The sequence below is a fragment of the Suricata suricatta genome, chromosome 2 (genome assembly GCF_006229205.1).
Source record: "Suricata suricatta isolate VVHF042 chromosome 2, meerkat_22Aug2017_6uvM2_HiC, whole genome shotgun sequence".
In the NCBI taxonomy this organism is placed as follows: domain Eukaryota; kingdom Metazoa; phylum Chordata; class Mammalia; order Carnivora; family Herpestidae; genus Suricata; species Suricata suricatta.
Genome location: NC_043701.1, coordinates 130,295,406 through 130,308,265, shown reverse-complemented (window position 1 = coordinate 130,308,265; position 12,860 = coordinate 130,295,406). Strand labels below are relative to the sequence as shown.

The 12,860-nt window shown below is 34.0% G+C and overlaps 1 protein-coding gene across 7 annotated transcripts in view; it reads left to right on the top strand.

Moving 5' to 3' along the window:
- Positions 1-12,860, top strand: part of HERC4 (HECT and RLD domain containing E3 ubiquitin protein ligase 4) — a 137,251-nt gene that overhangs the window by 40,100 nt on the left and 84,291 nt on the right. For all 7 annotated transcript variants that reach the window (XR_003905535.1, XM_029931764.1, XM_029931766.1 and 4 more), the window contains one exon: positions 7,141-7,271. Coding sequence is in view for 6 of the 7 variants with exons in the window: in XM_029931764.1 (XP_029787624.1) it covers positions 7,141-7,271 (131 nt within the window). In the remaining variant the exon portion in view is untranslated. The remainder of the gene's footprint in view (positions 1-7,140; positions 7,272-12,860) is intronic.

The following is a 12,860-nucleotide window of genomic DNA, read 5'->3' as shown; positions in this document are numbered from 1 at the left end:
TTTATTAAGTTACAAATGTAATCACTAAGGCCTTACTAAATCATGTTGGCAAGTTCTAAATTCTAGTCGTTCTCTTCTCTCATGGGTTTTTAGAAGAAATAAGCCTTTGTTTTTTTGTTTTTGTTTTTAAATAAGGCTATGTTGAGGTAATAGTGTAAAAAATATATTTTGTGTATTATTCCATAGTACTAATTTTGTTGTGGGAAGACTCAAAATGTTAATGCTTTATCAAATTCAGCTCTTCTTATCTTATTTTCTTAGGACATGTAACTGTTTATATTCATTGAGTTTTTTTTAAATCCCAGTCTTCTGTGTTCCTCTCAAGACAGTAGCTGGTGATACTTGTTCACTGGAATTTTGGGGGTATTTTTAACAAATTCAGGTAGTTTTAAATACCCAAATAGGAAAATATTTTATTTTCCCTTGTTTTAAGTTAGAATATAGTTCCATATCCATATATCTTTTGTTCTGGAAGAATTTCTTGCAAATAAATTAGGATTGTTTTACAAAGCAGTTTCCTTATGTAAAACCTGTATTAGGAAAACAACATCAGGAAAAATTTAAAAAGACTTTTAAAAACAATAAATGTAAAGATATGTATGTTAATGGGTATGAACACACTATCATAAAGATGTCAAATTTTTTTTAGGTTCATTTACAAATTCATTATGCACATCAGGGGCGCCTAGGTGTCTCAGCTGGTTAAACCTTTGATTTTGGCTCAGGTCATGATCTCACAGTTCATGAGTCTGAACCCCACATCGGGCTTGCTGACAGTGCAGAGCCTGCTTGGGATTCTCTCTGTACCCCTCTCCCTCCCCCACTGACATGTTCTCTCTCAAAATAAGCCCAAATAAATAAACTTAAGAAACAAATTCGTTATGCAAATCATATATACATACATCTTTGACTTAGCAATCCTATCTTTTTTTTTTTAATAGTTTATTGTAAATTGGTTTCCATGTAACTCCCAGTGCTCTACCCCACAAGTGCCCTTCTCCATTACCACCACCTCCCTTCCCCCTCTCCCTCCCCCTTCATCCCTGGGTTCTTTCTCTGTATTCTGTAGTCTCTCAGGTTTTGTGTCCCTCTCTCTCCCCAACTCTCTTTCCCACTTCCCCTTCTCATGGTCTTCCGTTAGTTTTCTCCTGTTAGACCTATGAGTGCAAACATATGGTATCTGTCCTTCTCCGCCTGACTTATTTCGCCTACTTTTAAGAATCTGTCCTAAAGATAGGAAATTGTATATATGCACAAGGCCATTAATTTATTATTATTTTAATATCAAAAGAATGAAAGAATGCAGATGTCTGTCAGTAGCCGCCTAGTTGAATAAACTTTGGTAAACACAAGACTTGTAAAATAGGAGTTTTTACATGTAAACATGTAAACATGACTTGTAAAATAGAATTAGGAAGATCTTTGTATTATGCTGTGGAATATTATGCTGTGGAATATTATGCATATATTAAGTAAAAAGAAAGGTACAGAATATAAGCAGGGATAAAAGATGAACATGTTACATGTTATTTATATTTTTAAAAATTAAATAGCTAGATCAAATGTACCTTGCCTTTTAGTTTTGGCTTTACAACCTAGAAACTGCTACATGTAATTAAAATGTAAGCATATGTTTTTAAGCAGTTAGTAACAGTTGAAAAAAAAACCACTAGTGGCACTAAAACAAAAGGAGAATTCTTCTAAGTTCTTTTGCAATACAGTATTTTGTTGTATATCTCTAGTGGGAAATAGCCTGGAGAGAAACTGAAATGACACAAAAATTTCAAACTGCATTCTGTAGTCTTACTGTTAGTAGTAAAATTGGTAGTATTATTTTTAATATATTACATACAGGATAGGAAAAAAGGTAAGTACTTTACTCTCACTAGAAACTATGGTCTTAAGCTTAAGACAAAAAGAAATATAAAACAATAAGAATTAAATTAAAATCTCATGATCTTTACTTTTATTTATTTTTAATAACTTTTTTTAATAGTTTATTTATTTTGAGAGAGACAGAGAGACCATGAGCTGGGGAGGGGGAGGGAGAGAGAGAGAGAGAGAGAGAGAGAGAGAGAGAGAGAGAGAGAGAGAGAGAGAGAGAGAGAATGAGAAAGAGAGAATCTCAAGCAGGCTCTTTGGGTCAGTGCAGTGCCTAACGTGGGGCTCAAACTCATGAAACCTTGAGATCATGACCTGAGCTGAAATCAAGAGTTGGACGCTTTGCCAACTGAGCCACCCAGGTGCCCACTGTGATCTTTACTTTTAATCAGAAGGGTTAATAGAAGTCTTATTCTTTTTCTTCTAAAAAATTTTTTTTTCTACAATGACCACTGAATGGTTCTCAAAGTAATTAGCCATGTACAATCTGGAAGCAGTGAGCATCACTTGATTTAGTAGACTCAATATGAAAAATAACCAGAGCTTCTTAGAGAAGAGTCTGAATTCATATCTGGGGCAAAAAAAAGTATGAGGATGGTTTTGGGTATTATGTGTTTAAACAAAAAATGACTGCTAAGGTCATACCAGTGGGACAACATCAAGGAGTTTTCACAAAAAGAAATTATGATGGCAATATATAGAAATATACCAAATATATAAAAACCCATGACTTCATTATTAATACTCTTCTTTTTCAAATCAATATGAAACAAACATTGTTGCTTATCTTTGAAAGTTGCTAGCAACTCATTTTCTAAAAATTTGTAAATAAGAGAGTAGAATTTTCTTGCCTTCTATTTGCAGATTGCAGTACAGAGTAACTTAATAGTTGATAAGTTCTCTATAGAATTTCAACCAATAAATCTAAGAGAAATAATAAGATTAGAAAATCTCCATGTTATACTCCCTAATACTGGATCGAGGCAAGATCAAAACATTAAACAATGTTGATGGATTAGGCTGTGAAACTTGTTAACTTGCTTATTTTTAACATTATCAACCAGACATGTGCTTTCGTCTGATGATTTAAACAAAATAATCAGGAAAATTTAAATATGCCATCAGTATAATACCAAACATATTAGTTAAAATTAAAGAGGTCAATTCATGAAGAGGATATAACTATATACTTATCTATGCCCTCAATACAAGAGTACCTAAATAATAATAAGCAGATATTAACAGCTAGAAGCAGAAATAGACAGCAGTAATAGTAGGGGAGTCTAGTACCCCACTTTCAACAATAGGTAGGTCATTCATACAGAAAATCAATAAGGAAATACTGGACTTAAATTATGCTTCATAACAAATGCACTAACATACAGAGAACTCCATCCATATGCAGCAGAATACACACATTCTTCTCAAGCACACAATGGAATATTTTGCAGGAGAGAACATATGTTAGGTCACAAAACAAGCCTTAACAAATTTAAAAAGAACTGAAATCCTATCAAGTATCTTTTCCAGCCACAGTGGTATGCAGTGGTATGAATCAATAATGGGAGGAGAGTCAGAACATTTGCACATATGTGGAAATTAGAAAACACACTCCTCAACAATCACTAGGTCAAAAAATAAGTAAAAGGGAAGTAAAATATCTTGAGACAAATGAAAATGGAAACAGCATACCGAAACTTATGGAATGCAGCAAAAACAGCTCTGGTGGGGGGGGGTAGATAAAAATAAGCTATGTCACTATAAATCCGGTAAAGTGTTTATAACATAGGTACATTAAGAAAAAGTCTAAAAGAAATAGCCTTTATACTTCAAGGGACTGGGGGGGGGGGCAGCAGGGAACCCAAAGTTAGCAGAAGGAAGAAAATAATAGGTCACATCAGAAATAAAGACTGAAAAAAAAACCAGTAAAGATCAACAAAACTAAGAACTGTTCCTGAAAAGCTAAAAAGTAATCAATTGATATTTAGATAGATTAAAGACTCAGTATCAGAAATGAAGAGACATTATAACTGATACAACACAAATAAAAGGATTATAAGAAACTATGAACATAGTTCACAGTTCATTTATGTTAAATTGGATAACAAATGAAATGGATAAATTTCTAGAAACATCTAAACTACCAAGACTGAATTGTGAAGAAATAGAAAATCTAAATAGACTTTTAACAGGGAAGGAGAGAGAATCTCTAATCAGAAATCTCCCAACAAAGAAAACCCAGGCCTAGGTGGCTTCACTGGTGAATTTTACCATTTAATAAGTAATTAATGCCAGTCCATCTCAAACTCTTCAAAAAGAATAGACATTTTAAAATGTATTCTATGAGGCCACAATTATGTTAATATCAAAGCAACACAAAGACATTGTAAGATAATAAAATTAAGGGCTCTTTATTCTTAATGGACATAGATGTAAAACTCAACAAAAATGAGCAAACCAAATTTAACAGCACATGAAAATGATCAAGTGAGATTTATTCCTGGGATGCAAAAATGTTTCAGCATCTGCAAATCAGTCAGCATCGCATTAATAGGATGAAGGTTAAAAGTCCTATCTTCCTGATAGATGTAGGAAAAGCATTTGGTAAAATTCAACATCGTTTCATAAAAATTCTCAATAAAGTATAGGAAGAATATACTCCAACATGATAAAGGCCATAAATGACAAGCCAACAGCTAACATATTTAGTGGTGAAAAGGTGAAAGTTTTTCCTGTAAGATCAAGAATAAGATGAGGATGCCTACCTTTATCACCTCTACTCTAGTACTGAAAGTCCTAGCCAAAGCAATTTTAATAAAAAAAGAAATGAGACATTCAAACTAGAAAGGAAAAAGTAAAATTGTCTCTGCACAAAGCATACATAGATAGAAAACCTTAAAGACTCTATCAAAAGTCTATTTGAACTAATAAGTAAAGTTGCAGGATACAAAGTCACCGTACAAAAATCAATTGCATCTTTATACGCTAAGAAGAGACTCTGAAAGAGAAGTTAAGAAAGCAGTCCTATGTACAAGAGATAATTAAAAACAGTAAGATACTTTGGAATATGGGGTGCCTGGATGGCTCAGTTGGTTAAGCATCCAACTTCAGCTCAGGTCATGATCTCATGGTTTGTGGGTTGAAGCCTGTGCTGGGCTCTGTGCTGAGAGCTCAGAGCCTGGAGCCTGCTTCAGATTCTGTGTCTCCCTCTCCCCCTCCCCACTTGTGCTCGCTTGCGCGTCCTCGCTCGCTCTCTGTCCCTCAAAAATAAACAGTAGCAAAACAAAACAAATTTAACCAAGGAGTGAAAGACCTCTGTACACTGAAAACTGTATCAGTGAAAGAAACGGAAGAAGACACAGATATTATGGAAAGATACTACATGTTCTTAGATTGAAAGAATTAATATTGTTAAAATGTCCAGACTACTGAAAGTGACCTACAGATTAAGTGTAACCAAAATTCCAGTGGCATTTTCCATAGAAGTAGAGCATATAATGTTAATGTTAACATCACAATCATCAGGAAAATGCAAATCAAAACCACAGTGAGATAACACCTCACACCTATTAGGGTGAGGATTAGCTAAGAAAGGACAAAGTATTGGTGAGGATGTTAAGAAAGGAGAACCCTTGTTTCCACTGCTGGGAGGAATTAAACTGGTACAAATGGAAGACAGTATGGGGGTTCCTTAAACAATGAATGACAAATAGTGTGGCACCTGGATGGCTCAGTTAGGTGTCTCCGTTAGGGTGTTGATCTCAGGGTTGGGAGTTCAGTCCCCACGTTGGACTCAGCTGGGCATGATGGCTACTTAAAAAAAAAAAAATCAGGAAAGAAAAGAAAATTACAAATAAACTATATGACCCAGCAGATTCCACTTCTGGGTGTATATCTGAAGGAAATAAAAACAAGTTCTTGAAGAGATAACTGCACCCCCATGTTTATTGTAGCATTTTTTTACAATAGCCAAGAAACAACGTAAGTGTCCCTTACCAGATGGATGGATAAAGAAAATGTGATTTATACGTATATGTGTATACACACACATACACACACATTGGAATAATCTTTACATAATAGTATATATGCTTACACAATTAAATGTTGAAAGCAGGATGTAAAATTGTATATATAGCTAAAACTGTGAAGAAAAGCAGTTAATTGAAAACACTAATTGTGCTGGTGTTAAGCTGTCATCACAAATTACTTTTTCTTTTTTTTTTTTTTTCATGTTTATTTTTGAGAGAGAGTGAGAGCAGTAGTTGGGGAAGGGCAGGGGTGGGATGGGGCAGAGTATCCAAAGTGGGCTCTGTGCTGACAGCAGACCGCTCAATGCGAGGCTCAAAACCAAGAACCTTGGTATTATGACCTGAGGCGAAGATGGACACTTAGCTGACTGAGCCACCCAGGCAACCCCCAAATTACTTTTATATATATAACCCAATCCAGTTGTATATTCTTACCATGATTTTTTCAAAGACCATAATTGGCCCTTAAACATTATAGGGTTGAATGCATGGGTCCACTTGTACACATTTTTATCAACAAATAACTTTGGAAAGGTTTTTTGGAGATTTGTGACAATTTGAAAAAACTCACAGGTAAATTGTATAGGCTAGAAACACCAAAAAAAAAAAAAAAGATAAAGTTAGATATTGTTTTATTAACTATAAGGTTTTCAGTCAGAAGTAGGCTATTTTTAGGGAATCAGGTTGTATGTGGATTTTTGCACACAAGGTGTTGACATTCCTAACCCCTGTACTGTTTAGGGGTCAACTATATATTGTAGCAGCTATGTGTTAAAAATAGCTATATTTGTGCATTCTGGTTTACTTGCACTCTTTCAGCAGAGTTTTTATGTTAAAAGTATAACCAGTTTGAAAACTAAAGGTGAAACCATTTTTTGGTTTTGTGATATTTTATAGGTATGTACTTGGGATTCAGTAAGAATATAATAATAGTGAAAGGCAATACAAAAAATGATTAGTATCTCTTTAATGATGGCTTCAACTAAATATAATGATGCGAAAATAATTAAGTACTTGTAAAATATGTGAAAGTAGCCTCAGCCTGGAATTTAGTTTTAAGACATTTAAGGTTGAAAATTCAGCTATCATCTGTTAAATTGTGAAGACAATAGAAGAGAAAAATTGACTCCTTATATTAAAGATTAACTTATTTTCTTAAATTATTTTCTTTTATCAGGTCTTCTAATGATAAAGTGTTTTGTCTTTTTTTTGTTGTTTGTTTTTTAAGGAAGGTGGAGTGTTTACTTTTGGAGCTGGAGGGTATGGTCAGTTGGGTCATAACTCTTCCAGTCATGAAATAAATCCAAGGAAGGTTTTTGAACTTATGGGAAGCATTGTCACTCAGATTGCATGTGGAAGGTAAGCTATTGTATAAGATATTTTAGTCTCTAATTCAGTTATTGAGAATTTTTCTTAACACTCTAGAGGTCTTTATTTTAATGTTTGTTTATTTTGAGAGAGAGAGATAGGCAGAGGGAACAAGAACGTGGGGGTGGGGGGGAGGGCAGAGAGAGGGAAACAGAATCTCAAGCCGGCTCTGTGCTGTCAATGCATGATCTGACCTGAGCCAAAATCAAGAGTGACACTTAACCAACTGAGCCACCCAGGCACCCCTAGAGGTCTTTTATTTTTTTACACCAACTTGGTCGTTAATTTATAGGGAGTGAGTTCCAGTAGCTGAACCTTCTTTCCATTGATTCTCAAGCTGTACTTCTCTGGGTGAAGCATGCTGCCGCTTCAGTTAAACTCAAGTACTTTTTCCTTTGGCTTCCTTTTTTAATGATCATTTCCCTTCACATGTTTCAGGAAGCTCTGTTTTGGCTCTCAGAGTATTTAATGTTTTCAGTATGCATAGTAATTTTTTAGACAAGAAGAATCTTTTCTTTGTTTATTTACAACAATGCCATCAGCGTGCTGGGTATCATCATAGACTTCCAGTTTTGCCAGTGTAACACTTGTCGGGTATTCCTTTTTGAATAGTGCCCATCTGCTCGTTGTCTATGGTATAATCTTTCTTGTGAATTTGCATGTATATGGCCAAAGGACCAATTCCATATCTGCTAAAAGTCTTAGAGAACATACAGGGTGTCTCTCCTTTTCCCTTTGTGTTGGTCATTTCGCAAATTACTGGAAGATGGCAGTTCCTAGCTGAAAGTAGATATATTTTTTTTAATGAATTGTTTAGCATTCTAGGAATCTAAGAAAAAAAATTCTTCCTTAAATGCCTGATTTGCTGTTGAGAAGTAATAGTAACAGGAGAAGCATCTTTTATACTGATTATTTTACCTTTCTCTATTCGAAACATTTATCTGGAGCAAGATATTAATAATAGATATGTAATATTGTATTTATTGTATATAACATCCCTCTTGAAGGTGGAGTACAGGTCATTTTTTTTTCTTTTTCTTTTCCACCTTCTTAAATTTAAACCATGAGAAAATTGAGCAGTTAATTAACACATGAGAATAGTTATTGCTGAAAGTTGAATTGGAATACTGATCTACTGATTCCCCCGTTTTGGGGAGTAAATAGAAGTTGAGTTTCACCTTTGAAATTGAGCTTCATATTTTTTGGATTAAATTAGGTAGATTCCTAAAAAGCAAAGTGTACTTTGTTTAACTCAGTTTTGACCACTTAGCTTGATTTTTGCCATATAGTATATATCCATATAAAATATAGTTCAGTTTTGCCAACTGTTGACTTCAAATACATGAAATCACTGTAGGTAGTCTTTGGTGACTTTTTTTTTTTTTACAGGTATTTGGTTCCAGTTTTTGGCAATTACAAATAATGTTGCTTTGAACCTTATGTGATATATGTAAGCCTTCATATTTCTAAGTATATACCTAAAATGGTATTTCTGGGTCATAGAAGATACTTAACTTGAAGTTTGCAGGTTAATGTCACCTTGTTTGTCAGAATTTATATTCCACATTTACAATGTGTCCTTGTCCCCATTTGGCACTGTCAGACTTTGAAATTTTTGCTAATCTCTTGCATATATAGTGTTAGTTAATCATGATTTCAGGGGCGCCTGGGTGCATAGTCGATTAAGCATCTGACTCTTGATTTTGGCTCAGGTCATGATCTCATGGTTCATGGGTCTGTGTTGAGCTCTGTGCTGACAGTGCAGAGTCTGCTTGGGATTCTCTTTTTCTCTCTCTCTCTGCCCGTGCTCACCCACTTTCTCTTTCTCGCAAAATAAATAAACTTTAAGTCATTATTTTAGTTTGCATTTCCATGATTTTGTTATTTTTTTCTGCATTAATAGAGATGATCATAATGGGTTTTTTTCATTCGTTGCCTTAATATTATAAGTTACCTATATCAGTTTGCATATGTTAAACCATCTGTGCATTCTGGGAATGAATCTCATCTGCCTTTGCTATACAGTTTTTAAATATATGACTGAATTCTATTTGCTTGCTAATATTTTATTGAGAATATTTACATCCGTGTCCATAAGAGATAGTAGTCAGTAGTTTTCTTGCAGAGTTGTCTGACTTTGGTATCATAGAGCTAGTTAGAAAGTTGTACCTCTTCAAATTTCTTGGGAAACTGTGAATAGGATTGGTTTTAGTTCTGTTAATATTTAGTAGAAGTCACCAATGAAACTATTTGATGTAGAGCATTTCTTTGCTGGGAGATTTTTTATTGCCAATTTAATTGTTTTACTATTTATACTGTCTTCTGGCTTCCTATTTCTCTGTGATTTAGTATTAGTAAATTTTGTACTTACAGGATTTTGTCTATTTTATCTAAATCATCTACTTTCTGGCAAACAATTGTTTATATACTCTTCTTATGATCCTTTTTATTTTGGCAGCATTAGTAGTAGTCCCCCTACTTTTACTTCTGATTTTAGTAATTTTTTTCTTTTCTTTTTTCTTAATCAAGTTAAAGTTCTGTCAGTTTTGTTGATTTTTGTAAAACCAGCTTTTAGTTCCACTGACTTTTGCTATTTTTGTATTCTCTACTTCATTTATCTCAGCTCTAATCTCTGTTCTGCTATTTTGTTTTTAAAGTTGTAAAATTGGGTTGTTCACATAAGATCTTTCTTGTTTTTAAGGTAAATTCCCCCTTACCACTACTTTCCCTTCATCTCTTGTTTTGATATATTGTGTTTTCATTTTCATTTATCTCTTAAGACTTTCTGATTTCTCTTGTGATTTCTTTGATTTGTTGGTCAAATTTGTGAATTTTCTAATTTCCTCATGTTACTGATTTCTAATGTTATCCTGTTGTGGTCAGAGAAGATACTTTGTATGGTGCCTATCTTTTAGAATCTGTTGAGACTTTCTGGCCTATCATATGGTCTAATGTGGTCAGTGTCTCATGTATTTATTGTCATTGTTAGGTAATGTGTCCTACCTAACATCTAGTTGACTGTGTTGTTCAGGTCCTCTTTTTCCTTCCTTGTAGAATACTTTCTCCCTTCAGTTCTTTCAGTTTTTGCTTCATATATTTTGATGGTCTCTTATTAGATGTATAAATGATTTTAATTGTTACTTTATGCTGTATGGAACCTTTTGTTGAAGTATAATGTCCTTTGTCTCTCGTAACCTTTTTTGATTTGAAGTCTGTTTTGTCTGCAAATTGTATCGCCTTTGTGCTCTCTTTTGATTATTGGCATTGAATGTCTTTTTCCATCTTTTCACTTTTTGGTCTTTTTTTTTTAATACCATTCTGTCAGTTACTGTCTTTTGAGTGGACAACCATTTACATGGATGTCTTATACTTTTTTGTTCTTTTTTTGTTTCCTGGATTTACTGTCTTTTTTTGTGTGTGTGTGGTTAGTTGGTTGTTTTTTGCAGTGAAATGTTTTAATTCTCTTCTCATGTCCTTTTCTGTATATTCTATGGCTACTTTCTTTGTGGTTACCATGGTGATTACATTTAAGATCCTGTAGTTATAATACTAATTTACATTGATACCGGGTTAACTTCAATAATATACAGAAACTCTGTTCCTTTATGGTTCTCTTGCTACCCCCTTTCAGTTATTGATTTCACAAGATAACTTATTTATACATTGTGTATTCAAAAACATAAATTGTTTATGTATTTAGTCTTTTAAGTTATATAGAAAATGTGAAGTTATAAACTGAAGTTATAATACTAGCCTTTATAAACATTCATGTGTTTACCTATACTGAGATCTTTATTTTGTCATACAGCTTTGAGTTACTAATGTTCTTTCTTATCAACTTGCAGGATTCCCGGTCAGCATATCTGACAGGATAGGTCTAGTGATAACAAACTCCCTTAGCTTTTGTTTATATGTAAATATCTTAATTCCTCGCTCACTTTGAAAGGACAGTTTGCAGGACATCAGATTCTTGGTTGACAGTTTATTTCTTCAAGCATTTTAAAAAATATATTTATTTTGAGAGAGAGCGAGCAAGTGCACAAGTAGGGGGAGGAGCGATGATAAGGGGAAGAGAGAATTCCAAGCAGGCTCCCAACTGTCAGCTCCAGGACAGTGGCCAAAATCAAGAGTCAGATGCTTAACGGAGCCACCCAGGCACCCTTCTTTAAGCACTTTGAATATGTTAGCTACTTCCTTCTTACTTCCAAAGTTTCTGGTAAGAGATATCCTGATAATGATTCCTTGAGTGTGACAAGTCACTTCTCTCTTAATGCTATTTTCTTTCTCTCTTGTGTTTGGACTGATTGTAATGTATCCCAGTGTGGGTCTCTTTCAGTTCATCCTTTTGGAGTTCATTGAGCTTCTTGGATGCTTATGTCTTTCATCAGATTTGGGAAGTTTTTGGCCATTGTTCAAATGGTCTTTCTCTTTTATCTCTTTTTACCTTTTGGAACTCCCACAGGACCTGTGTTGGTCTGCTTAATGTCCCATATAGATCCCTTAGGTTCTCTTCAACTTCTCTTCAATCTTTTTTCTGTCTGTTCCTGAGACTTAATAATTTCCAATTCCCTGATTCCTTTTTCTGCCTGCTCAAATCTGCTTTTGAATCCCACTGGTGAATTTATTATTTCAGTTATTATACTTTTCAGCCCCAGAATTTCTTTTTGGTTTGTTTTTGGTTTTCTGTTCTTTTTTATTCATATATCCATTTTGTTCATATATTGTTTTCTTGACTTTCTCCATGTCTTCTTTAGTTATTTGGCCATCTTTAAGATAATTGTTTGAATTTTTGTCTCTCAAGGTTTTTCACCTGGTCTTTCTCAGGGACAGTTTCTCTTTCTGTTTTTAATAGACTTTATTTTTTATGGCAGTTTTAGGTTCACAACGAAAAAATTAAGTGGAAGGCACAGAGCTATCTATTGAACACCTTGCTTCCACACATGTGTAACTTCTATTATCAACATTTTCCACCAAAGTGGTATATTTGTTCCAATTAATGAATTGACATTGCCAAATTATTATCAGATGAACATAGTTTACATTGGGGTTCACTCTTGGTGTTGTACCTTCTGTGGGTTTGGATAAATGTATATTGAATGTATCCACCATCACAGTATTACATAGAGTAATTTCATTGTCCTAAAAATCCTCCATGATTCACCTATTCATCCCTAACCCATGGCAGCCACTGATCTTTGTACTTTTAGTTTTGCTTTTTCTAGAATATCATATAGTTGGAATTATATAGTATGTTGCCTTTTCAGATTGAGTTCTTTCACTTAGTAAAATGCATTTTGATGGTTCCTCTGTTTTTCATGGATTACTGATTTTTGTTTAGCGCTGAATAGTATTTTGTCTAGATGTATCAGTTTGTTTAACCATTTACCTACTGAAAAACATATTGGTTGTTTCTGAGATTTGGCAGTTGTGGATAAAGCAGCTAAAAATGTTTGCATGCCATTTTTTATGTGGACACTTTTTAACTCCTTAAATAATGAGCATGATTGCTGAATCTTATTTTGATAGTATGTTTAGTTTTGTAAGAATCCACCAAACTGCCTTCCAGAATGTGTATATCAT